This window comes from Scyliorhinus canicula, chromosome 19 (assembly GCF_902713615.1).
Source record: "Scyliorhinus canicula chromosome 19, sScyCan1.1, whole genome shotgun sequence".
NCBI classification, from domain to species: Eukaryota; Metazoa; Chordata; class Chondrichthyes; order Carcharhiniformes; family Scyliorhinidae; genus Scyliorhinus; species Scyliorhinus canicula.
The window spans coordinates 68,204,951-68,230,785 of NC_052164.1; the positions used below are offsets into that span (position 1 = coordinate 68,204,951).

Consider the following 25,835-nt stretch of genomic DNA (forward strand, 5'->3'; position numbering starts at 1 on the left):
CTGATCTTTCCCTCAACCCTATTTTTCTACCTTTGTTTCACACCCTTCATTTCCTTACCTAAGGAATATCTATCGATCTCTGTGTGAAAACACCAATCCATCAAGCATTCTCAGACTTCTGTGACCGAAACAGTTCCTAATTTCTACAATCATTTACATTAAAAAGTGCTTCCTGATCATCCTAAATGGTGAGGCTCTGATTTTAAGCTGCATTCTAGATTCCCCACCAGAGAAAAGTGTTTTCCTCCATCTACCCCAAGACATCTTTACAACATTTTGAACACCACTCCTCAGTCTGGAGAACAGAAAGCAAGTTTGTGTTGCCCATGTTTGGATGGGTATTTGGAATAGTTATCGGGAGGCTGTGGAAACAGTGCGTCAGCAGATGTTTAAGGCTTTTAAATGATGTTTTATGAAGGTTAGCAATTATTGCATTCATGTGCAGTTCCACTGTCGGCTACTTGAATGGCAATGTTTTCTCATTGAACAAATCCATTAAAACAATAACCAAAGGAACTTCATGCATTAAGTGTTTGTCACTAATGTTTGCCACAATGCAATTTCACAGACTTACATCCATTAGAATCATTAAAAACGATTGTCACAGCCAGGAGCACAAAGTACTCTCTTATCATCAGGGATTCCTACGTCAACAGGGGGAGGTGCAAAAACAGAGAAAATAAATTGATAACTCAGAGATTTGACAGAGAGAAAAGAGGACGAGGTTTCTCTTTCATTGGACTCAGAGACAGGGGATTTTTTAAAAAACTGAATAAAAATATTTTAAAAGTTATACATAAAACAAAAACAATAACAAAGGATGTCAAATAACAAGATTAACCCCCCCCCCTTTCCCTCCACCCCCCAAAACCTAATGGTGATCAAATCTTTAAATTATAAAATGAACGCTCACCATCTCCCACTAAAAGGGCAGTACAGTGGCACAGCGGTTAGCACTGCTGCGTCACAGCGCCAGGGATCCAGGTTCGATTCCGGTCTTGGGTCACTGTTTGATTGGAGTTTGCACTTTCTCCCCGTGTCTGCGTGGGCTTCCTCCGGGTGCTCCGGTGTCCTCCCACAGTCCAGAGATGTGCAGGTTAGGTGGATTGGCCATGCTAAATTGTCCCTTAGTGTCCAAAACGATGTGTAGGTTAGGTTAAGGAGTTAATGGAATAAGGCAGGGGAGTGAGCTTGGTTGAGGTACTCTTTCAGAGGGTCGGTGCAGACTGGAGGGACCGAATGGGCTCCTTTTGCACTGGAGGGATTTTATCTATCTTTGATAGAACCCATCAGTTGGGCCCTTCATGGTGTATTTAACGTTTTGAGATACAAAAATTCCATGTGATCTCCAAGCTATATTGAGGCATTGGGTGGAAAAGATGATTTCCACCTAATTAATTGCTCACAGGCTGGTACTAATGTGGTGGAGTCAAGAACAACAGCCCCAGTCCCTGTTTGTAGCTTTGCAGAGTCCAATACCCCGAATATGGCTATTAGAGGATAGAGATTCAGTTCAATCTGCAGAATGGTGGGCATGGTGCTGAAGAAAGAGACCCAAAATCCAATGAGTTTGGAACATTTCCAAAACATATATGAAATGATTTGTAGGGCCAACTCCACACTGTTTGCACTCATCTCCAACTTCTATAAATAGCCTTCTCATTTTGGATTTTGTTAAATGGGCTCTATGTACAACCTTTAATCGTATTAATCCTAATTCAGCACATGATGATTTGCATTAATCCTTTGTAGAATTTTGCACCATACCCCAGCTTCCGGTTTGAATCCCAGTTCACCTTCCCGCTTGATTTTTATCTTAACTAAGGATGCAGCCTCTTCCTTATAAGTTTTCCATAAATTCCACATTTGTTTCCTTCCTTCTTCCCTGTGAATGAATGAATCTTCTCCAACAAGAAGGAAGACGGTAACTTCAGAAAAGATGGAAATTGTTTTTTCGCAAAGTTACATCCCTGTAACTATTTAAATGTATCCATTTGTGAAAGATCAAATTTTGCTATGAATTCTTCAAAGCTTACAAATCTTCCATTATAACTACCCCCTTCTCCTCCTATTTCCGGGTTGACAAGTTTATTTGATTCAGACATATGGGGCGGGATTCTCCCAGCCCGGGGCTGGGCCGGAGAATCCCTGAAACTGGACCACGCCGCCGGCAAGCGATTCTCCGCAGAGCGGAGAGTTGGCACCATTGGCGCCGCCATGTTTGGCGTGGTGCCGGTTGCGGGCCGCTGTACGGGGCCAGGCCGCCGATTCTCAGCCCAGGATGGGCCGAGCGGCCACTCTAAAAAGGCAGAGTCCCGCCGCTGCTGCCCACACCTGGTCGCAGCCGGTGGGAACTCTGCGCACAGTGTCGGGGGGACGGCCTGTGCGGGGGTGCTCCGACCCCGGGGGGGACCTCTGATGGTGCCTGGCCCGCGATCGGCGGGCCGGCCTCTCGCTCCACGGGCATATTTTCTTCCACGCCGGCACCTGAACTCCCGCGCCATGTTGCGTCGGGGCCGGCGCATTGAGGGAGGCCACCGCGCAGTGCGGTGCTGGCCCCCTGTATGGGCCAGAATCGGTACTCCCAGCGGCCCATTCACGCCGTTGTGAAACGCGACGGCGTTTCCAACGGCGTGGACACTCTGCCGTCGAATGGGAGAATCCCGCCCGCGGTTAGTACAAATTGGCATCAAATTTGACACTGCACCCAGTTTGAAGTGTTGCCGAAATTGCCTCCATATTTTTAACATGGAGGCTGCTATCGGATTTCTAGAATATGTACCGGGGAAAAGGGTAAGACAGCTTGAAGTCCTGAACCACTACACGAGTTTGAATCCATCTGTCTCCACACCATTCTAGTATCTTTTCAATATTTGTTGCCCAATAAGAGCACAAAAGATTTGTTGTGCTCGGCCTCCTGATTGCTCAGCTTTCTGTAAAATTGTTTTTGGGATTCTAACTTTTTATAGAGGGTATCTGACTCTCTTGCTGGATCTATCCCAATGTGCTCCATCCAGGTGGTCTGAAAAGTCCACACGTGATAGCAGGGACAGGAAGATAGAAACAGGAATAGGCCATTCAGCCCCTTGAGCCTGTCTCACCATTCAACAGGTCATGGCTGTTCTATGGCCTAACTCCATATACCTGCCTTTGGCTCATATTCCTTAACATCTTTGCTGAACAAAAATTTATCCATCTCAAATTTAAAATTAATAACTGTTGTAGCTTCAGCTGCTGTTTGTGGGAGAGAGTTCAAACCCTCTTTCACTCTTTGACTGAAGAAGTTTCCTTAACATCTCTCCTGAACGGTCCGGCCCTAATTTTTAGACTATGCCACCTAGTTTTAGAATCTCCAACCAGTGGAAATAGTTTGCCTTTATCTACCAGGTCTTTTCCTGTTAATATCTTGAACACTTAGAATCATAGAATTTACAGTGCAGAAGGAGGCCATTCTGCCCATCAAGTCTGCACCGGCTCTTGAAAAGAGCACCCTACTCAAGCTCACACCTCTACCCTATCCCCGTAACCCCACTTAACCTTTTTGGACACTAAGGGAAATTTAGCATGGCCAATCCACCTAACCTGCACATCTTTGAACTGTGGGAGGAAACCGGAGCACCCGGACAAAACCCACGCAGACACGGGGACAACGTGCAGACTCTGCACAGACAGTGACCCAAGCCTTGAATCGAACCTGGGACCCTGGAGCTGTGAAGCAACTGTGCTAACCACTATGCTACCGTGCTTTGATCAGATCACCCCTAAACCTCCTAAATTCCAACGAAAACAGGCCTAATTGGTGTAATCTCTCCTCATAATTTAACTCCTGCAGTCCAGGTATCACTTTTGTAAATCTACGTCGCACTCCCTCCATATTCTTCCTAAGGTGTGTGGTGCCCAGAACTGCTCACAGTACTGCAAACAAGTGGGGACTAACCAGGGTTTTGTATAGCTGCAGCATAACCTCTGTCTTTATACTACATCCTCTATATATGAAGGCTAGCATTTCCATTAGTTGTTTTTTTGATTATTTTCTGATATATGGCTCGGTGTAGTTTTGCCGACCTCAAATGTTGCAGTCATTGCAATCTAGGGCAAATGTGATTTTCACCCATTTAGCATGAATGGTTTGACGACTGGGTTGAAGTGTCAGAGGAATATTTTGAGTACGTGCTCAGAGATTATTGTTAATATCTTTCCTAAGGTATGAAATACAATAGGTGTGGCTCATGCCTTCTCTCTCGGCTCTGTAACTGGACTACACTGAACCAGCAATTTACAAGATTTGGGGCCTATTGTGGAAGTGGAGCACCTGGGTTGATGAGATGGTGTTTTTTTTAATGTAATCTTTTGTAGGGAGTGGGTGTCGCTGGCAAACCCAGCATTTACTGCCCATCCCTAATTGACCTTGAGAAGGTGGTGAAGAGCCTTCTTTGACTGCTGCAGTCCATGTGGTGTAGGTACACCCACCGTACTGTTAGGGGGGGGGGACGGTTTTCAGGATTTTGACCCAGTGATAGTGAAGTAACGGCGATATATTTCCAAATCAGGATGGCGAGTGGCTTGGAGGGGAACCTGCAGTGATGGTGTTTCCATGTGTCTGCCGTCCTTGTCCTTCAAGGTGGTAGAGGCTCTGGGTTTGGAAGGTTCTGTCAAAGGAGCCTTGGTAAGTTCCTGTAGTGCTTCTAGTAGATTATATAGACTGCTGCCTCTGTGCGTCGGTGGTGGAGGGAGTGAATGTTGAAGGCGGTGGATGGAGTCCCAATCAAGTGAGCAGATTTGTCCTGGATGGTGTTGAGCTCGAGTTCTGTTGGAACTGCACTCATCCAGGCAACTTGGGTATTCCATCACTCTGCTGACTTGTGCCTGACAGATGGTGGACAGGCTTTGGGAGTCTCAATCAGGTGGGGCTACTATAATTCTTCAATTATCCTCATAGCACAGCTGAAAATTTGGATAGGAGTAGGAGTTTTCAGAGGTAGATTAAAATTTGGACATTGATACAGAGCAGTAGATACCTGGGAACACAATTACCTGGAAGTTCGCCTCTAAGTCACTTACCATCCTGACGTAGAAATATATTGCAGTTCCTTCGCTGCATTTGGGTCAAAATTCAGCAATTCCCTCCCTCACAGCACCGAGGGTGTACCAACATCTCAGGGATTGCAGCACCTAACAGAGATGGTTCACCACTACCTTCTCCAGGGCAATTAGGTATGGGTAATAAATGGACCCTAGCCAGCAACGTCCACATAAGGTAAATTAATTTTATACACGTTACACTATTGCACAAAGTCACATTACCTACACTGTGTCCTTTGAGGGACCAACAATTAAATCATTGGTGAACGAAGCTACCATATTCTGACGTGTATCAAAGATGTATCCATCTTGCCCAGAAATAACGTGGATGTTCTCTGCAAACTTACCCCCAAGCAATTGAAGCGGACATTTATGTGCAAATGAAAATTAAAGGGATGGGGCCAATTAAAGGGGAGAGTCACTGTGGGGTGTCAAATTTCTGAAAGACCCAAGAGCCTCAGTAGGTCATCTCGCCCAGTACAAAGGCTGATGGGGCCAAGCTTTAAAATACAATGGACAGGAAGTGAAGGGTAAAGGACACCCAAGCGGCAAGTATGAATCTGCAGGTAAAGGAGCATGCTATTCCACGATGAATCCCAGTATCCATAAATGGCTGAAATCGTTATTGGATTCTTGGTGGATGGGACTCATTCGGATTAACTGGTTGTTGACTGAAAATGCCTTCTTTCCAGCCATTCCAATGTGTAGCCATGTAAAATGGCCACCTGAAAAGGACCATGGGAATTGTGGTCAATTTGGGACACAGGTACACAGCCTCTGTGTATTGTGCAAAGAAACCAGACTTGGCTGAAACTTGCATCCATTAAGAATCAATTACCATTTTCCGCAAGGCAATAGCATTCGCATTAAGGACCATCAACGATAGCAGACTAACCAGCGCCACCCCCCTTATTTGGAAAGGCCTACGAGCCTGGGACAATGATAGCTAGGACCAGCCCAGCCATCGAAATATCCGCCCCCTAATTGGCTAAGATCGATGAGGGTGATCAAAACTCTATCGATCCTTTGGACCTGGAGTAAGGACCGCCCAAAAGGGCGCGAAAGAGACGAAGGACAAAAAGCCCTGCGCACTAGAGATCGGTCTCTTTTGGGACTGGCCTGTGCGCGACCAACTATAGCACAACCAAGTTCAAGGACACGCGACCATTCCCGAAGAATGAGCCCAGCTGAGACAAACCCAACAACTTCCAACCGACCACGTGGACCCGGATAAAGGCCTATCTCGCACAGTACCGGTCACTCGGTTAAGTAAAGGTCATCTTTGTTGTTAGGTGTAGTTTAGTATGGAGCCGCGTGTATTGTTGCATAGAGATACAAGTCTTGTGTTATTAATAAACTGGGTTTTTGAGCTAACATACTGGTTGTGTGGTCATTCGGTCAATATAAGGAACAGCTTGTGGTTCACAAAGGGTAAAAAGGCAACAATTGAAAATCCGGCACATTATAATCCGGATACTTGTAATAGCAATTACAGCTAGTCAGGTGCTCATGTACTAATTTCTGCTGTTGAAGCTCATGAATTAGTCTCCTTATGATTCTTGACTTAACGCAAAGTATGTTCACCACTATCTGCAAATACACTTAAGCCGTACTGGGAGGTGAGCCAAGTACAATGGTTGTGCCTCCTCATATCAATCTAGATTCAGTTGGCAGCACTCTCACTTCCAAGTCAAAAGACCAGTGGTCAAAATTTGTAGTTGTTAAGGCCAGTGCACGGCCGACATCACTGCACTGTATTTTAGCCGGCGGGCATGGGCGAGAGTCGAATGCGTGCCCACCGGCAATCGAGCAGGCAGTTTAACCCATTAATGGACCAACTAAATGCATTTTTACGTGGTCTGTCAGCTTTTACAGTTGGCTGGCTGGCCGATAGGCCGGGCAGCTTTTACGTTGTAGCTCCACCTTCGAGGAGCGGGATGCACTGTCTGAGCTGAAATAAAACCAACAAATGTGTCTGGTGACAGCGCGGCTGTGCTGTTTAGACATTGGCAGCAGTTTTTGACATCGATATTTATTTTTCACGGGTTTGCAGCTCCACAGTGGCTGTCCCCTGAGAGAGCACATTAAAAAAGCCAGTCCGCAACTTCCCTTTTCTTGGAACACGCCCCCTCCCCGGCAGCATGCAGCCTTTCACAGAGAGTATTTCACCCTGGATGGCCATTCATTGTGAAACTGTGCTCCAGGCCAGCTGAGTGAGTGCACCCGACAAGCATAAAATTCAGGCCCACTCAAAAGGATATGGAGCGCAAAACCTAAGGGCAGTACTGAGGGAATGCTGCTCTGTTGACGGTGCCATCTTTCCGATGAGACGTTAAGCTGATGCCCACTAAATGGACAGAAAATATCCCATTCCACTGTTCGATGTGCCAGAGACCTGGCCAGTACTGATCACCAGCATCACTAAAACTGGGTGATCGGCTCATGTATTTCATTCTGTCTGTGGGAGTTTGTCAAAATTGGCTGCTACCTTTCCCACGTTACAACAATAGTCACACTGTAGAAGTACTTGATTGGCTGTAAACTACTTTGGGGTGTCCTGTGTGTGGTGAATGTAATATATATATGTATATATGATAATTCACACTGTCTTTGTAAGCACAGTAGCGCTATCCTACCACTAGGGGAGTAGCTCTGGGAGTATTCAGGAACTTGTACTGGGCTCCACCCATGACTCCTTCCCCTAGTGCAGCTGTATAAATACCCTTGTCCAGAGTCAGCCTGAGCCCACTAAGAGTTCATCAACGGGTAACAGGCTGGCTCTGAAGTAAGTCGATTAAAGCCTAGATTCATATCGAAAACACGTGTCTGGTGAATTGATGGTTCCATCAATTTAATCGACTTAAGAACAGTAAAGATCGATTATGGAATCGGCCCTCAAGCCTGGACGCCTGGAACTCGACCCGCAGGATGCAGAGGCTAAAGAAATCTTCTCCCACTGGATCCGGTGCTTCAAGGCCTACCTGGCAGAAGCGAGCACAGCCGAAACGACAGAGGATCAGAAGCTAAGTCTACTACACACGAGGGTGAGCCACAGAATCTCTACGCAACTAAACTCGGCCAGTTCATATACTGCGGCACTAGCAGTTCTCGATAAAATTTATGCAAGGCCTATTAAAGAAGTTTACGCTCGCCATGTGTTCACGACTCGCCGCCAGCGGCCTACAGAATCACTCGCCGAATTTCTAAGGGAACTCAATAATTTGTCCAATGACTGTAATTACCAAGCGGTTACCGCGGCTGAACACAGGGAACTTGCGGTACGCGATGTTTTTGTAGCGGGCCTCAGGTCTAACTATGTGCGCCAACAACTGCTGGAAAAGGGGGTCCAGGACTTAGAAACGACTGTGGAAGCTGCTACCACAATGGAGGTCTCCTTCCGCAGCCTTAACTCGTTCCCCGCGGACCCCCGACCGAATCATGGGCCCCCGACCAGCGACTCCCCCAGGCCCGTGCTACGCGGCCTCCCAGCCACCATGCTGCCCCAGCCAGCCACTATGCTACTCCAGCCAGCCACTACGCTGCTCCAGCCTGCCATTTCTGTGGCCAGAACCAGCACCCACGGCAGCACTGCCCAGCCCGAAACGCGACCTGCAGCAGCTGCGGGCGAAAAGACCATTACGCAAGAGTGTGCCTCGCTAAAAGGGCCCCAGCTTCCAACTCCCCAGCGACTCGAAGTAATCGCTCCCCTCACTCGCAGGCCCATGGTGCCCGAAACGCTGTGGCCTGTGCCCCGACTCCGCCCCCTCCAGCCACATGCGATCCATGGGGGCCGCCATCTTGGATGCCATCTTCCTCGCTGCCCGCCACGTGCGATCCACGGGCCCGATCGGCATCTCCGCGCTCGGACAACTCTGCGGAAGAATTCAAATTCGACTATGAACTCAGAGGGCAGTCATCACGGGGCCACTCCAGCACAGCTGATCGAGCCGCCGACTACACTCAACTCAGCGCGGTCACCCTGGACCAATCACGACCAAAGAATCTACGAAACTCGATGGCAGAGGGCCATATCAACGGGTACAAAACGCCATGCCTCTTCGACTCCGGGAGCATGGAGAGCTTCATACATCCAGACCTGGTAAGACGCTGTTCGCTCCCCGTTTTCCCCGTGCAGCAAACTACCTCGCTCGCTTCAGGCTCCCATTCGGTCCAGATCCAGGGGCACACTGCCGCGACACTCACAATCCGAGGCGCTAGCTACTCGAAATTCAAACTCTACGTTTTGCCCGAACTCTCCGCGCCACTCTTATTAGGCCTCGACTTCCAATGTAACCTCAAGAGCCTCACCCTCAGCTTCGGAGGGCCCCTGCCCCCACTCACGATCTGCAGCCTCGCTACGCTGCGAATCCCCCCCCACTCCTCTCTTCGCCAATCTCACAAAGAACTGTAAACCCGTAGCCACTCATAGCAGGCGGTATAGTCTGCAGGGTAGGGTATTTGTCAGAGCAGAGGTCCGAAGGCTACTCAGTGAGGGGGTTATGGAGGCCAACAATAGTCCCTGGAGAGCTCAGGTGGTGGTCGTTAAGACCGGGGAAAAATTCCGTATGGTGGTTGACTACAGTCAGACTATAAATAGATTTACGCTCCTCGACGCGTATCCCCTCCCCAGGATTGCAGACATGGTAAAACAGATCGCCCAATACCGGCTCTTTTCCACGGTGGATCTGAAGTCTGCATATCACCAGCTCCCAATCCGTCTGGAGGACCGCCACTACACGGCATTCGAGGCCGATGGCCGCCTCTTACTTTTCCTCCGAGTCCCTTTCGGCGTCACTAATGGGGTCTTGGTTTTCCAACGAGCAATGGACCGAATGGTGGACCAGTACGGGCTGCGGGCCATGTTTCCGTACTTGGACAATGTCACTATCTGCGGCTATGACCAGCAGGACCACGACGCCAACCTCTACCGTTTTCTCCAGACAGCACAGAAACTGAATCTCACGTCCAACAGGGAGAAATGCGTTTTCCGCATAAACAGACTAGCCATCCTCGGCTATGTCGTGGAAAACGGAGTCCTGGGCCCAGACCCGGACCGTATGCGACCCCTCTTAGAACTCCCCCTCCCCCATTGCCCCAAGGCCCTCAAACGGTGCTTGGGCTTCTTTTCCTACTACGCCCAGTGGGTCCCTCAATATGCGGACAAAGCCCGCCCACTCTTTAGGGCTACACGATTTCCCCTGTCAACCGAGGCACGCCAGGCCTTCGACGGCATCAAGGAGGACATCGCCAAAGCGGCCATGCGGGCGGTGGATGAATCCACTCCATTCCAGGTTGAGAGTGACGCCTCAGAGGTAGCTCTTCCAGCCACGTTAAATCAGGCAGGAAGACCAGTTGCATTTTTCTCCTGTACCCTCTCCGCTTCAGAACTCCGACACTCCTCAGTCAAGAAAGAAGCACAAGCCATTGTGGAGGCTATCCGTCACTGGAGGCACTACCTCGCAGGTAGGAGGTTCACCCTCATCACCGACCAATGATCGGTTGCCTTCATGTTCGACAACTCGCAAAGGGGCAAAATTAAAAACGACAAAATTCTGAGGTGGAGGATCGAACTCTCCACCTACAATTACGATATCAAATATCGACCTGGGAATCTCAACGAGCCTCCGGATGCGCTATCCCGCGGGACATGCGCCAGCGCGCAGATCGACCGATTAAAAGTCATCCACAATGACCTCTGCCACCCGGGGGTCACCCGGCTCGCCCACTACATCAGGGCCCGAAACCTGCCTTTCTCCAACGAGGAGGTAAAAGCGGTCACCAGGAACTGCCCGATCTGTGCGGAGTGCAAACCGCACTTCTATAGACCAGACAGGGCCCACCTGGTCAAGGCTTCGAGGCCCTTTGAACGCCTTCACGATTGATTTCAAAGGGCCACTCCCCTCAACTAACAAGAACGTTTACTTTTTAAACGCTGTAGACGAGTTCTCCCGTTTCCCATTCGCTATCCCGTGCCGCGACATGACCTCCCACACAGTCATTAGGGCCCTGCATAGCATCTTCACCCGGTTTGGTTTCCCCAGCTACGTACACAGCGACCGGGGTTCGTCCTTCATGAGCGACGAGCTGAGTCAGTACCTGCTCGACAAGGGCATTGCCTCGAGCAGGACTACCAACTACAACCCCAGGGGGAACGGGCAGGTGGAGAGGGAGAACGCGACGGTCTGGAAGACCGTCCTACTGACCCTCCGGTCTAGAAAGCTCCAAGTCTCCCAGTGGCAGGAAGTCCTCCCAGACGCGCTCCACGCTATTAGGTCCCTTTTGTGCACGGCGACCAACCAGACCCCTCACGAGAGGCTCTTCATTTTTTCCAGGGGCACTACCACGGGGGTCTCAGTTCTGGCATGGCGGAGGACGCCGGGCCCCTTACTTCTGAGGAAACACGTCAGGGTGCACAAAACCGACCCCCTTGTTGAAAAGGTGCGCCTACTCCACTCCAACCCCCAGTACGCATTCGTCGTGTTCCCTGACGGCCGTCAGGACACGGTTTCCCTCCGGGATCTGGCACCCGCCAGATCCTGTGCCCCCTCTACCCCCACAGAAGGACCTCTCACCCTACACCCCATGCTGCCGCCCACTCGCGCTCCCGAGCCCGCGAGCTCGCTCCACCAGTTCCGCGCACCCGCGCCGGCCAGCCCCCAGCGCCCCCAGTCAAACCAGGAGAGTATGAAGCTCGGATACAACCCTCCCTGGAGTCCGCCATCGTACCCCAGCACACAACACCCATCCAGCCACCGCAAGAGGCTGCAACCCCGGTGCTCCGCAGATCACAGCGGACAATTCGACCACCGGACAGACTGACGTTGTAGGCCACCACCCCCGCCGGACTTGATTTTTTTTGCAGGGGGTGAATGTAATATATATGTATATATGATAATTCACACTGTCTTTGTAAGTGCAGTAGCGCTATCCTACCACTAGGGGGAGTAGCTCTGGGAGTACTCAGGAACTTGTACTGGGCTCCACCCTTGGCTCCGCCCACGACTCCTCCCCCTAGTGCAGCTGTATAAATACCCTTGTCCAGAGTCAGCCTGAGTCCACTGAGTCAACGGGTAACAGGCTGGCTCTGAAGTAAGTCGATTAAAGCCTAGATTCATATCGGAAACACGTGTCTGGTGAATTGATGGTTCCAGTCCAAAGATGTGCGGGTTAGGTGGATTGGCCATGCTAAATTGCCCGTAGTGTCCTAATAAAAGTAAGGTTAAGGGGGGGTTGTTGGGTTACGGGTATAGGGTGGATACGTGGGTTTGAGTAGGGTGATCATGGCTCGGCACAACATTGAGGGCCGAAGGGCCTGTTCTGTGCTGTACTGTTCTATGTTCTATGTTCTATCACTGTGGTTTCTGAAGGTGCAATACAAATGCAAGTCTTTATTTTTCTTCTCCTTCATTTTCAAGTTGCAGTTAGGAAGGGAATCTTATTGGATCTCCCACCGTTGCAAATAATGGCACTAGAGCACTAAGTAATTATAATAACTTGCACAAGGCTGGCAAGACATAGCCCCAAAATTACACTGCAATGAAACAGCTGCCTGCCCCTCCCATCCCGCCTGCTGCAAGGTGAAAAGTGGAATGAGTTTGACGTGCGAGACATGACTTCCAACCATATTCACACAGCATCAATTAAGAGCTAGCATCAGAAAATCCAGGCTAATTACTTTGTCAATGGGGACTCAATAGACCAGAATGATCCATGACACTGGGTAACGAGAAATAGTCTGCATGGGAAATCCCGGGGTTCTGAAAATTGCAATGGGGCCTGAAAGGCCACTTGTTCTGTTCATGGATGCGAAACTCAAGAACCTAACTGAATAGTAGGAGAGATGGAATGATGCATGGAATTCTTTTTCCCAGCATCGCAGCCAACCCAGGTGATTCCCACTCTCCTTTCCCAATTCTGCCCATTCCCATATTCACAGAATTTTGTTGAGAGGGAATTGAAATACAACCTTTGACATGCCTGCCGGGTTTGGCGGAGGTGTGTGTGTGTGTGTGTGTGTGTGTGTATGTGAAGAAAGCAGTTTCCGATGACCTCGGTACTCTATATCCACTTGCCACTGCTCGCAGGAGGAGGGGATTTCTGTATCTGTGACCAGCGTCAGCAGCAAGGATTACTGGACAGTAGTCCAGAATGAACACCATGGTGAAACATGATATCCTCTGATGAGTCTTGAGTCAACATTTCACTCCACCTCTGCCCTGCGATCGCATCAACGCAGCACAAGACAGGGATCCATAAGAGAAAATAATTTTGTTTTGCACCTAATTTGCTGCATACACAAACAAACGGGCTGTGAATTGATTTTTCACCTCCCTGGGTAGGGAGTGTGCAAATGCACTGAGAATTCGTACAGTCCAGAAGGAGGCCACTCGGTCCATCAGGCTTGCACCAACCCTCCGAAAGAGCAAGCTACCTATGCCCACTCCCCCGCCCTATCCCCATAACCCCACTGACCTTTTAGACACTAAGGGACAATTTAGCACGCCCAATTAGGGGCCTCACGGTAGCATGGTGGTTAGCATCAATGCTTCACAGCTCCAGGGTCCCAGGTTCGATTCCCGGCTGGGTCACTGTCTGTGTGGAGTCTGCACGTCCTCCCTGTGTGTGCGTGGGTTTCCTCCGGGTGCTCCGGTTTCCTCCCACAGTCCAAAGATGTGCGGGTTAGGTGGATTGGCCATGCTAAATTGCCCGTAGTGTAAGGTTAATGGGGGGATTGTTGGGTTACGGGTATACGGGTTACATGGGTTTAAAGTAGGGTGATCATTGTTCGGCACAACATTGAGGGCCGAAGGGCCTGTTCTGTGCTGTACTGTTCTATGTTCTATGTTCAATCCACCTAACCTGCACATCTTTGGACTGTGAGAGGAAACCGGTGCACCCGGAGGAAACCCATGCAGACACAGGGAGAATGGACAAACTCCACAGTCACCGAAGGTTGGAATTGAACCTGGGTCTCTGGTGCTGTGAGGCAGCAGTGTCATCATGCTGCCCTCGATCAGGGTTTGATGCACCAGTGAAATTTCAGCTGACAATTGGTTATTGACCAGGTGGAGAGAGGCAAGGTTCTCTGTCCCCGTGGGGTACCTCAGGACAATTACCCCACTGCCTGCCCCCCTCCCCTTATTTGTGGCAGCTCAAATGAAGCTGCATTTAGTAGAATCAGACATCCCCCAACCAATATCGGCCTATGCGGGAAAATGTGAAGGAAACCCAGTGGAGGAAAAGAGGCAGCAATACATTGAACACTGCACCATTTTGCTAATTTCAGGTGGGACTGAGGGGGGGTGGGGTGGGGGGAATGCCCCCTCTCCCTCCAGGTGGGAAAAGCAAACAAATCTGGAGAGTGGTGGAAGGCCATCAACCCAAAATGTTAACCCTGTTTCTCTCTCCATAGATGCTGTCCCTCTAACATTTTCTGTTTTTATTTCAGATTTCCAGCATCTGCGGTATTTTGCTTTCATGTCACATGGAGGCCGGTGTGCACACTTTATTTATTTAAGTGTTTGAAATGGTTAAATACCTTGAACTGAGAAGAACCATTCAATCGCTAACTGAGATAGCTAGAGTGTCAAAGTGAAGCAGCAAAGCAACAACAACCTCCTCCTCCCTCTCTATTCAGCTGGTCGGGGTTGGAGCATCGGGGGGGGGGTAGGCTTCAGGCAATGTCCTGTACTTGGATTATCTGAGTACGCTGATGTGTTGGGTAGGCTGGGTCTGCGAGGACTGCGTTTACTACAGTAGTGAGAGAGACAGGTTTCCCATTTTTCCCATCTTTCAGACTCAAAGATTCACCCTGAGCAGATTGGAGAAATTGATTGAAGTTAGTAACTGACCGGACTTTGCATAATAAAGCATAATACTGGTTTCAGGACAATCGGAATATCTGGAAAAAGAAACGTCAATAAATGGCTGGAATGGCGATGGCTGGTGGATGTTATTCACGGTGGCATGGGATATTTGTGGAATGGAGGAGTCCAGACTCTTCCCATGTACACACCATCAATTTCCCATGCTTTATTTTGGTTTTAGTAGCAATTCCTGTCTCTGCAGCGTAATTGGATAATGTGTCCAGCTGTTAGCGTGCTGCTTCAGTAACACCCAAGAATGGTGCTATTTTGCTATTTCCCCACTTTAATGCTTCGTTCCTCGCGATTTGGATTGTATCCTTCAGTTACATTCTAATAAATGTTGGATATTGTCACCTCTTGTTGTTAACTAACGAGTTCCCCTCACGTAGCTTGATAGTATTCATGACAAGTAAAGGATATCGACATTGACCCAATTAGAAATATGCCACAATTGATATTGAAGCTGAAAAAAACACAACAAAACTATTTCTACAGGCACACTCCAAATGGAGTGCCAGCATTGGCTACCTGCTGAAATTCACAAGGCATGTCCATTTTAAGCACGTGGCTAGACTCTCAGTTTCTCCAAGCCTGTTGCCCCTCCCTGCACATGGTTACATTCCCAACACACTGGCGATTTCCAATACCTGACCACAAGGAAATTAAAAGCTGACCAGTCTGAAGTCTGTTGTGGATATTTACGAGAAACGGTCACTAGTGACAGATTGACCCAACACGGGAATGACGTGAAGAAGTTTCACAAAATGGGTCAGTGTTGAAATGTATTTCACAAAATTTTAGTGAGCTACATGATTATTCCCCCCCCCCCACCCCCCCCCCCCCCCCCCCCGCCCCCCACAAAGGAAAGTCCTGCTGAAACCTTACAAATAATTGTGAGGTATTGTAACATTGGAGACAGGATTCCAACCGGCAAAGGGCAATCCCAGCAAATTGCCAACCATTCCGCCCCAATTGCTGGTGTTACGCGGTGTTACAACCTGTTCAAAAACCCTACCATTTACAATGAAAGTACTTTATGAAGTTGCAGAACAAATCAGGACATCCGTGAACACAGATAAATAATTTCTTAGAAATTTGAGCAGTGCCGGATGGATGATGAGCAATCACGTTATTTTATCGCTTCCCAGCTGTCATGGAAACTACTGTAACAAGTTCCAAATGCTTCTGCTAGCTGTACCTCTCTCTGGCCCAAGCCCCAAAACATGTTCCGTATCATTACGTTTACAATCATAAATCGCAATTAAAGCAAGAGGGGAATAAATACAAAATTTAAAAAAAGATCATGGTGAGTATTGGCTCAATGGCAGGAGCAGATACTGGAAGAGGTAGGTGGATAGAAGCCTGATATTCAATGGAAGGTTGTAGGCAGGAAGCTGGGTAGGCAGGCTACAAGACATGAAACCTGATTGGAGTGAGATCGTGAGAAGTCCCAAAAGACGTGCTATTAGGTAATTTGGACATTCTGAATTCTCTTTCTGTGTAGCGCAGCACGGTAGCACAGTGGTTAGCACAGTTGCTTCACAGCTCCAGGGTCCGAGATTCAATTCCCGGATTGGGTCACTGTCTGTGTGCAGTCTGCACGTTCTCCCTGTGACTGCGTGGGTTTCTTTCGGGTGTTTCCTCCCACAGTCCAAAGATGTGCAGGTTAGGTGAAATGACCATGATAAATTGCCCTGAGTGTCCAAAAAGGTTAGGTGGGGTTACTGGGATAGGGTGGAGGCGTGGGCTTAAGTAGAGTACTCTTTCCAAGAGCTGGTACACACTCGATGGGCCAAACGGCCTCCATCTGCACTGTAAATTCTATGATTCTATGTCCCTGAACAGGCACTGGAATGTGGCAACTAGGGGCTTTTCACAGTAACTTAGTTGCAGTATTAATGTAAGCCTACTTGTGACAATAAAGATTATCAGGACCAAGCAGGCTCACCTGTCACATATGAACACAGCCTGTGGCTCAAAGGTCTGCCGGCATGGGTTCCGAAGTTGGCAAAAGTGGGTCCCGGAAAAAAATGTTTGAAATATGCTTTTTGGGATTTATACTCAATTCCTAGAGTCTCCTTGCCACTCCTGGAGGGTTGATAACCTCATGTCAAGGCCAGTACCTCAAACAATAGCTGCTGAGATGAACCATCAACACTCTGGGCTCTTACTGTTGTGAATCAGTTTATGTTACGTGTCATGTGATATATGGTGCAATTCTTGCTACAGTTTTTTGCATCTTTCTAACTTTCTTGAGACAAATAAATTATTATTGCCTTTCCTTAGCTATCCTTTAGTGTGGTATCAACTGTGTGATAGCTGACCCTGCATCTTTGGAAGTGCCACTACTTGAAAGCACGTAGATAAGTGAGAGAAAGGGATTGCAAGGCAAATGGTGCGGAGGCAGAAGCTACTCCTTTGAAGACGCTCTTTAAAAAAAATCTACATCTTTGCCCAAACTTTTATGGCCTGTACATTTTTAGAAAACTTGGGTGTTAAATTTTATTTCATAATACTGTGGATAGCACCTTACTATGTTATAGACTCTATGCAAGTACAAGTTAGAATATACAACATAGAACATACAGTGCAGAAGGAGGCCATTCAGCCCATCGAGTCTGCACCGACCCAATTAAGCCCTCTCTTCCACACAATCCCCGTAACCCAATAACCTCTCCTTTGGACACTAAGGGCAATTTATCATGGCTAATCCACCTAACCTGCACATTTTTGGAATGTGGGAGGAAACCGGAGCACCCGGAGGAAGCCTACGCAGACACGGGGAGAACGTGCAGGCTCCGCACAGACAGTGACCCAGCGGGGAATCGAACCTGGGACCTTGGCGCTGTGATGCCACAGTACTACTCACTTGTGCTACCGTGCTGCCCAACATGTGTCAAAGTTGTTGTGAACGTTTCAAAATTAGCTGACACAATAGACACGGGTCAGTGGGCAAAGAGTGGCAATACAGTTTGTTCCAATAGGGTTCAAGATGATTCTTAAAAAAGGGTGGACCGTGTCACCTGCCTGCAGTCATTAATTTGTTTAATGAGTAAATTCAGTGATTCTGCACTCCCAGTGTGGGGATTACAACACATGGGGAGATATAGCACCATTGTGCCACCCATTAACCAACATTTCCATTGGGTGAGGTTCAGGATCACTAAATAAGCCCTTAAATCCCAGTTATGGAGAATCAAACATGCACAGCAATGTTTTACACACAGATGGGATATGGGCACCACGAGTTGAAATAACATAAGGGGTAAAGCTCGACAGTTTAGTCAATGTCACGTCAATACCAAGAAGTGTAATCTTGAAACAAACTCCGTTATTAGAATGAATACATTCAGGCAGCCTTTGTGGTAACAGTTCCGCCTGTTTTCAGTGCAAATAAAAGAGGAAAGCTTTGACCTCAGGTTGTGCCAAAGTGCATGGCAGGGACGTACTTTAACTGTAGTCACATTTGTAATGCAAGAGGTGTGGCAGCCAATCTGCACACAGCAAGATCCCACTAACAGCAATGTGTTAAAGTCAAGGTAATCTGATTTTATGAGGGTGATATATTGACTTGGACACCAGGGAGAATTCCTCTACTTTTTCCTCGAAATAGTATTATGGGATTTGTTATGAGCAGGCAGGTATGGCCTCAGTTTCACTTCAGTTCATTTTACTGAGGGATCACTAATGATCGCTGGTTTATATCTGGCAACAGCACCAATTGTCGATCAAATCCAGGGCATCCTTAATTAGTGAGGGGGGGGTCGACCCACATTACGTCAGTTGGCAACTGAACACTTGGGGTAATTTTAATTTGTCACACAGCAAACTCACTCGATGGGGTGGAATATCGCTTTAATACCTGCTCAATATCACTCAACATTAACTTCAATGCACAGTAGAATTAGGAGGTCTTGTGGCACACTGGGTAGCATTCCTGTCTCAGTACTTGAAAGATAAGGAATGTGTTCAAACAGGTTGAGTGTCAACCTGTAAATCCTTCCCAACATGCAATGGCTGGCATTACCCCCATTAAAACAAACACCAATAAAAGTGGATGACTGAACAATAATAGATATTAACCAAGGTATCTCATGTTTGCTATCAGCAGCCTGCAATTTATAGCAAGTGGGCTGGAAAATACGGACTGGTGAATGCAGAAGCAGAAAACCCCCAAGTAATATTACCTCCATTGACATTATTACCCATCACACGGTGTTGTCTCGAATACATCACCAGTTACATTTAGACCATTATGAGGTAGTCAACTGCAGCAAGCTTTCTACATTCAGAGAGAAACGTGTTGGCCAAGATACCAATTAATGCACTGCTCTTCAAATAATTACAGGACCTTTACTGAACCACTTGAAGAGATGCAACCGGATTGTTGGCTCTCGAAAGGAGAGCATCTCTGACCATGCAGCCCTCCTTCAGCCAAGGATAATGTTTAAACACTGTTCTAGAATTCATTGCCTACTGAGTTAAAGGAAAGAGCTTCCCACTGGGCCAAGCTGGTTCACAGCTAGATAGCAGGCTAGCAATTGGATAACATTTTTCTCTGAAGTGATATTAATGCTCAATGAGTCCAGGAAGCTACAGACCACTTATTGCACTGACTGGAACTTCCATGTCACAATTGTATTGATTTTGTTTAAAGGTTTCTCACTATTCTGCCGTTTTCAATTTGATTGCAGCTGATGACGATCCCAAATCGCATTCCAAAATATCATGAAATAATCACACCTTTACATCACTAACCACGAGGCTACTCTGAACTCTAACGCCATCACCAATTCACAGCAAATTTGATCCTCTGACAGTTCTTGTTTGCATCATTCTTTTCTCTCCTCAAGGTGTGTACTCTTTTGCCAAACTGTCCTCTGGCGGCAACCCTTCCGAGTGACAATAATACACACGTAACCCTAGGAAACAGTATTAGCAGGCAATTTGATTGTGGGTAGTATCACAGCATTAACAGTTTGATTGTTAGGATACACAGATGAAGGGCATTGTTTAATTAAGTATTTTGAACATATAGAAATAGGGAATTATTGTCCCCTGGTGTCTAATGATTAGAATTCGATGCTCTTACTGCCCAACCCAGATTCAAATCCTAGTCAGGAGTGCCCATTGGGTGGCATGGTGGCACAGTGGTTAGCACAATTGCTTCATAGCTCCAGAGTCGCAGGTTCGATTCCCGCCTTGGGTCACTGTCTGTGCGGAGTCTGCACGTTCTCTCCACATCTGCGTGGTTTCCTCCGGGTGCTCCGGTTTCCTCCCACAGTCCGAAGATTTGTAGGTTAGGTGGATTGGCTATGCTAAATTGCCTTTAGTGTCCAAAAAAGGGAAGGTGGGGTTACGGGGATAGGGTGGAGGTGTGGGCTTAGGTATGGTGCTCTTTCCAAGTGCTAGTGCAGACTCAATGGGCCATTTGGCCTCCTTCTGCACTGTAAATTCTATGATTCTAAGATTTATAAATAGGGGACAACAGCAACACTGGGTGAAGGGAGAGCTACAAGACTGAACAAAGTCAATAAACTCTCTCAATAAAGAACAGCTGTGTCTTCACCAATCAGCTTGAATTCTATTAACATACAGCAGAGCCTGACCTTAACCTGATATAATGTAAGAAGTCTTACAACACCAGGTTAAAGTCCAACAGGTTTGTTTTGAATCACTAGCTTTCGGAGCGCAGCTCCTTCATCAGGTGAGTGAAGAGGTGGGTGGTCACCTCAGCACTTCGCTTTACCGCAAGCTCATGGATAATCTCATGATGCTCCACCTCTCCAGCTTCCACCCTAAACACACTAAAGAAGCCAACCCCCAAGGACAAGCCCTCCATATGCACAGGATCTGCTCAGATGAGGATGAACGTAACAGACATCTACAGACGCTGAAAGATGTCCTCGAAAGAACGGGATATGGCGCACGACTCATCGATCGACAGTTCCAACAGGTCACAGCAAAAAAAACGCACCGACCTCCTCAAAGACAAACACAGGACACAACCGACAGAGTACCCTTCGTCATCCAGAACTTCCTCAGAGTGGGGAAACTACGACATCTTCTTTGCAGCCTTCAACACATCATCGATGAAGATGAACATCTTGCCAAGGTCATCCTCATACTCCCACTACTTGCCTTCAAACAACCGCGCAACCTCAAACAAACCATTGTTTGCAGCAAACTACCCAGCCTTCAGAACAGCGACCATGACAACCCTGCCATGGCAACCTCTGCAAGATGCGCCAGATCGACATGGGTGCCACCATTACACATGAGAACATGACCCACCTGGTACACGGTACATACTCGTGTGACTCGGCCAACATGGTCTACCTCATACGATGCAGGAAAGGATGCCCCGAAGCGTGGTACAATGGCGAGATCATGCAGACACTGTGACAACGGATGAACGAACATCACGCAACAATTGCTAGGCAGGAATGTTCCCTTCCAGTCGGGGAAAACTTCAGCAGTCAAGGGTATTCAGCCTCTGGTCTTCGGGTAGCGTTCTCCAAAGTGGCCTTCAGGATGCGTGACAACGCAGAATCACCGGGTAGAAATCGAAAGCCAAGTTCCGCACGCTGAGTGCGGCCTCGGACCTTGGATTCATGTCTCATCACATTCACCCCCCCCCCCCCCCCCCCCCCCCCCCCCCCCCACACCATCTGGCCTGGGCTTGCAAAATCCTACCAACTGTCCTGGCTTGAGACAATTCACATCTCTTTAACCTGTGATTATCCCTCTCTCCAGTCACTCCATCTGGACCTGTAAAGACCTTTACCTGCAAAGACTCACATTCAATGTATCGTCTTGCATCATTGACTTTCTCTCTATATGTGGTTGTGGAACCCACCTCTTCACTAGCCTGATGAAGGAGCAGTGATCCGAAAGATAGTGATTTGAAACAAAGCTGATGTTGTAAGGCTTCTTACTGTGCCCACCCCAATCCAACGCCGGCATCTCCACATCTTATATAATGTACGAGCTTATGACTGAAATGACCACACACACGCATACACTCCAGGGTTGCTGAACAATGTCCAAAGGAAGAGTTAATATTGAGCTTTATTTACCCTCAAGCACCTGCAGCCTCATCAGTGAAGCACCAGTTCAACATAGCCTGGAGATGGCACAAGACGTACTGTTACCTGTTCTGGCTCAGTATCTTTGCTAACCAAAGCCCTTGCCCACAGCAGCATCAAGGTGGCCACACTTCTCTCTATTTCCCAGTAATTTGGGGGACATGACAAAGGACAGGCGGATTCCTGTTGGTAGCACAGCTTCTTCAGCATCAGTCAATGTGGGGCACAGCCAGGGCGAGCTGTGTGCTATCATCATGTGATAACTTTTGCCCTTTCATTGAGGAAGGCTTCCCCACTGTTGAGTCCGGATATGCAGAATCTGTTCTCCTTAAAGCATCTGTCATCGTCTTCTTCCCTTATTCGAGGATCACAGGGCAAATGCAAAACAAAAGTACTCTCGACAATGTTGGGGACCGATGCCCCTTGGGGTAACAAAGTGGCTTCAAATGGGTAGCACTGGCCTTTGGCCAATGTGGAATGTATATTACACCTCATCTGGGAATCACTGGAGTCCACGTTTTGCCTTTATAACCCTCTGTAATGCGGAATTATCTGTAAAACATTTCTCTCTCACTCATTCCCTTGCTCTCCTTCTCTCTCCATATCTACAGACATGCTGACAGCTTTGTGCCTTGTTGCAATTTTGCAATGCAGCTGGTCAATTGAATTATTTAATAAAAAAAGAAAATAGATCAAAATATTTTGGAACTTACAGAATATTTGAAACACACTACGCTTGCAAGCCACCCCACCCCCTCCCATTTTAATCACAAGCATCTCACTCTGCGTTTAGAATCACATCAAAAGCAAGATTGCATTCCACACGGGATTTGCAACAGCAATTAGGACATTGTGGTGTCTTTTTTTGAATTTGCCTTTACCTTCAGTAAGCTGAAGGTGAGGGCAGCCGAAGTATTGGGTCACTGTTAAAAGTACATCTCCTTAAATAGCACAAGGGGAAGGAGTGAGAGGGTTAGGAACATGGCTAAATTTGCATCAAAACCCCTTTGACTTTATTGAATTCCGAGGGTGAATTATCAGTCGAAGAAATACATTTTTTATGGAATATTTTATGTATGAAATCTGCAAAGCCGCATCAACACTAATTCAAAACAAGTCTTTTGGCAATGGTTTTATTTTTTGTGATTAGATTGTGGATTTTTTTTTTCTTCTGAGGTTATTTATAACAAAGCAACTCACTCATCATCTCTGACCAATTCTTCCTCCTCCTCCACCGGCTGTCTCTTCACCGGGGCCAAATTCTCCGTCTTCTCGTTGTAATTTCGGAAGCAAACGTTGAGTTTCTCGTCGAAATCGTTAACCAGGTCTTCCATCGACTTGAAGCTCATCATCTCGGTGCTGAAATTGTCCAGCTCGGTCATTTCTTCCAGCTGGTGGGAGAGCCCCAGGGCGCTCACCGAGCCCAGCTCGTTCAGGTTCTCCTCCTCCTGCCCCAGCGGACCGCCTCGGCCCGGCTTCAGCTCGTAGAAATCCTGCCATTCCTCGTCCAGGGTGACCAGAGGAGCTGCCATCGCGCCGGCAGTGCGAGAGACAGAGCGCTGGAGAGTCTGCGCACTGAGCAAGGTGAGATCATCGGCATCATTATCGCCTGCTCCAGTGAGGAGGGGGGGAGAGGGAGAGGCGAGATCCACCCCATCCCAAAACCATCCCCCAACCGCATCCCAAAACCATCCCCCAAACCCGACCCCCAAAACTACCTCATCCCCAAAACCAACCCCACCAATTTACCCAAACCCCATCCCTCAAACCCCAACACCGACCCCCAAAACTAACCCATCCCCAAAACCAACCCTATCAATTTACCCCAACCCCATCCCCCAAAAGGTCACCATCCCCAGCCCCCAAATCATCCCCAGCCCCAATCATCCCCAGCCCCCAAATTATCCCCAGCCCCCAAATCATCCCCAAACCCATCCCCAACCCATAATCATCCCCAATCCCAAAACCATTTCCAAAACCTTCCTCTAATCTCAAAATCATTCCCAATCTAAAAATCATCCCCAATCCCAAAATAATTTTCCAACCTTAACCCCAAAACCTTCCCCCAACCTCAAAATCATCCCCAATCCCAAAATTATCCCCAATCCCAAAATCATCTCCAATCCCAAAATAATTTTCCAAACCGAACCCCAAAACCTTCCTCCAGCATCAAAACCATCCTCCATCGCCAAAATCATCCCCAATCCCAAAATCATCCCCAATCCCAAAACCATCCCCAATCCCAAAACCATTTCCTGACCCCAAAACCATCTCCTGACCCCAAAACCATCTCCTGACCCCAAAACCATCTCCTGACCCCAAAACCATCTCCCGATTCCCAAACCATCCCCTATCCCCAAACCATCTCCTGACCCAAAAATCATCTCCAACCCCAAAATCATCCCCAATCCCAAAACCATCCCCAACCTGTCATGCGAATGTCGCTTTAAGAAATGTTTGTCTTCTCAAGTGGCTGCAGTGATGTCAGTGTGTGGGTGGAGCTGGGCTCTGGCTCTGCGTTTTACTTTCGTTTTGAGCTATTGTGTGGAGATGCCGGCGTTGGACTGGGGTGAGCACAGTAAGACGTCTTACAACACCAGGTTAAAATACAACAGGTTTGTTTCAAACACTAGCTTTAGGAGCACTGCTTCTTCCTCAGGTGAATGAAGAGGTTTTGAGCTGGAAGCTGTTTTTGGCTCTGAGTTTTAGTTTCATTTTCAGTTGGAGAGCTGCATTCAAACCAAATTAGGGTTTAGTTTATTTTGGTCTCTCTCTCTGCATGCTAAATAATGTCTCTAGATCACTTAATGATTTAAAAGTAATGCCTGATTTTGTAAGGACTATCTTTGTTAAAAAGGTCTTTGTTTAATGGATGTTGTTAGGAATGTTACAAGGGTTACCTATAGAGTACTGTATCTTTGGGGGGGGGGGGGGTATCAGTGTTGGTAGCTGATAAGATGTTTCCTGTTTGCTTATAAAATGTTAACTAGATTCATAGAATAAACATTGTTTTGTTTAAAAATGCTTTAAATCTCTATTGCAGCATACCTGTAAAGTGGGCCCTTGTGCTCCCCATAACCAAAATCCATTAAAAGTTGTGGGTCAGGTGAACTCCATGATGTACTTTGGTGTTCTCTAAACCCTGGCCCATAATAAATTGGGGGCTCGTCTGGGATAAAAGTATATCTTTCATGATTGGGTTGGCTTAGTGAACTTAAAGACAGTGAGGGGTGAGCATATTTGTGTTTGCTTTTCAGGTGTGGTATTCCAGTTTAAGTAGGGAGTGCGTTGTGGACAATGGCTCTTTCAGAGGCTCGGACGTTTTTGGAGGTGGAGAAGGTCACATGCAGTAACTTACGATCAGAGACTAAAAAAAAGGCTTTTAGATTTGGCAAAGACATTACAGTTAATGTTACCTGACAGCATACAAAAAGAAGAGGTACTTACGGTGGTAGTTGAGCATTTAAAATTGCCTGAGATACAGTCTCATTCATTAAAAATGGCAAAAGTTCCGCTACAGATAAACAACTTGAACATGAAAAAGAAATAAAGCAGCTTAAAAATGAAATGAGGGAAAAAGAAGGAATAGCCCTAGCAGAACAATAAGAAAGAGGAAGGGAGGTGCAGATCAGGGGAAAATAAAAAGAGAGAGAAAGCGATAGAGAGGAAAAAGAAAAAGAGAGAGAAAGAGATGGAGAGGAAAGGGAAAAAGAGGGACAGTTTGAACTTGAGAAAATGGCCATGAAACATGACAGTGAAAATTGGCAGATGTAAAGGGAAATGTACAGTTTGAGGACAG

General features: G+C 47.5%; 1 protein-coding gene across 1 annotated transcript in view; it reads right to left on the reverse strand.

The window, feature by feature from the left end:
- Positions 1–23,623, reverse strand: part of fez1 (fasciculation and elongation protein zeta 1 (zygin I)) — a 125,776-nt gene extending 102,153 nt beyond the window's left edge. The window contains exon 1 of the mRNA XM_038778461.1: positions 23,237–23,623. Coding sequence (XP_038634389.1) covers positions 23,237–23,568 — 332 coding nt within the window. The 5' untranslated portion in view covers positions 23,569–23,623. The remainder of the gene's footprint in view (positions 1–23,236) is intronic.
- Between the last annotated feature and the right edge of the window lie 2,212 nt (positions 23,624–25,835).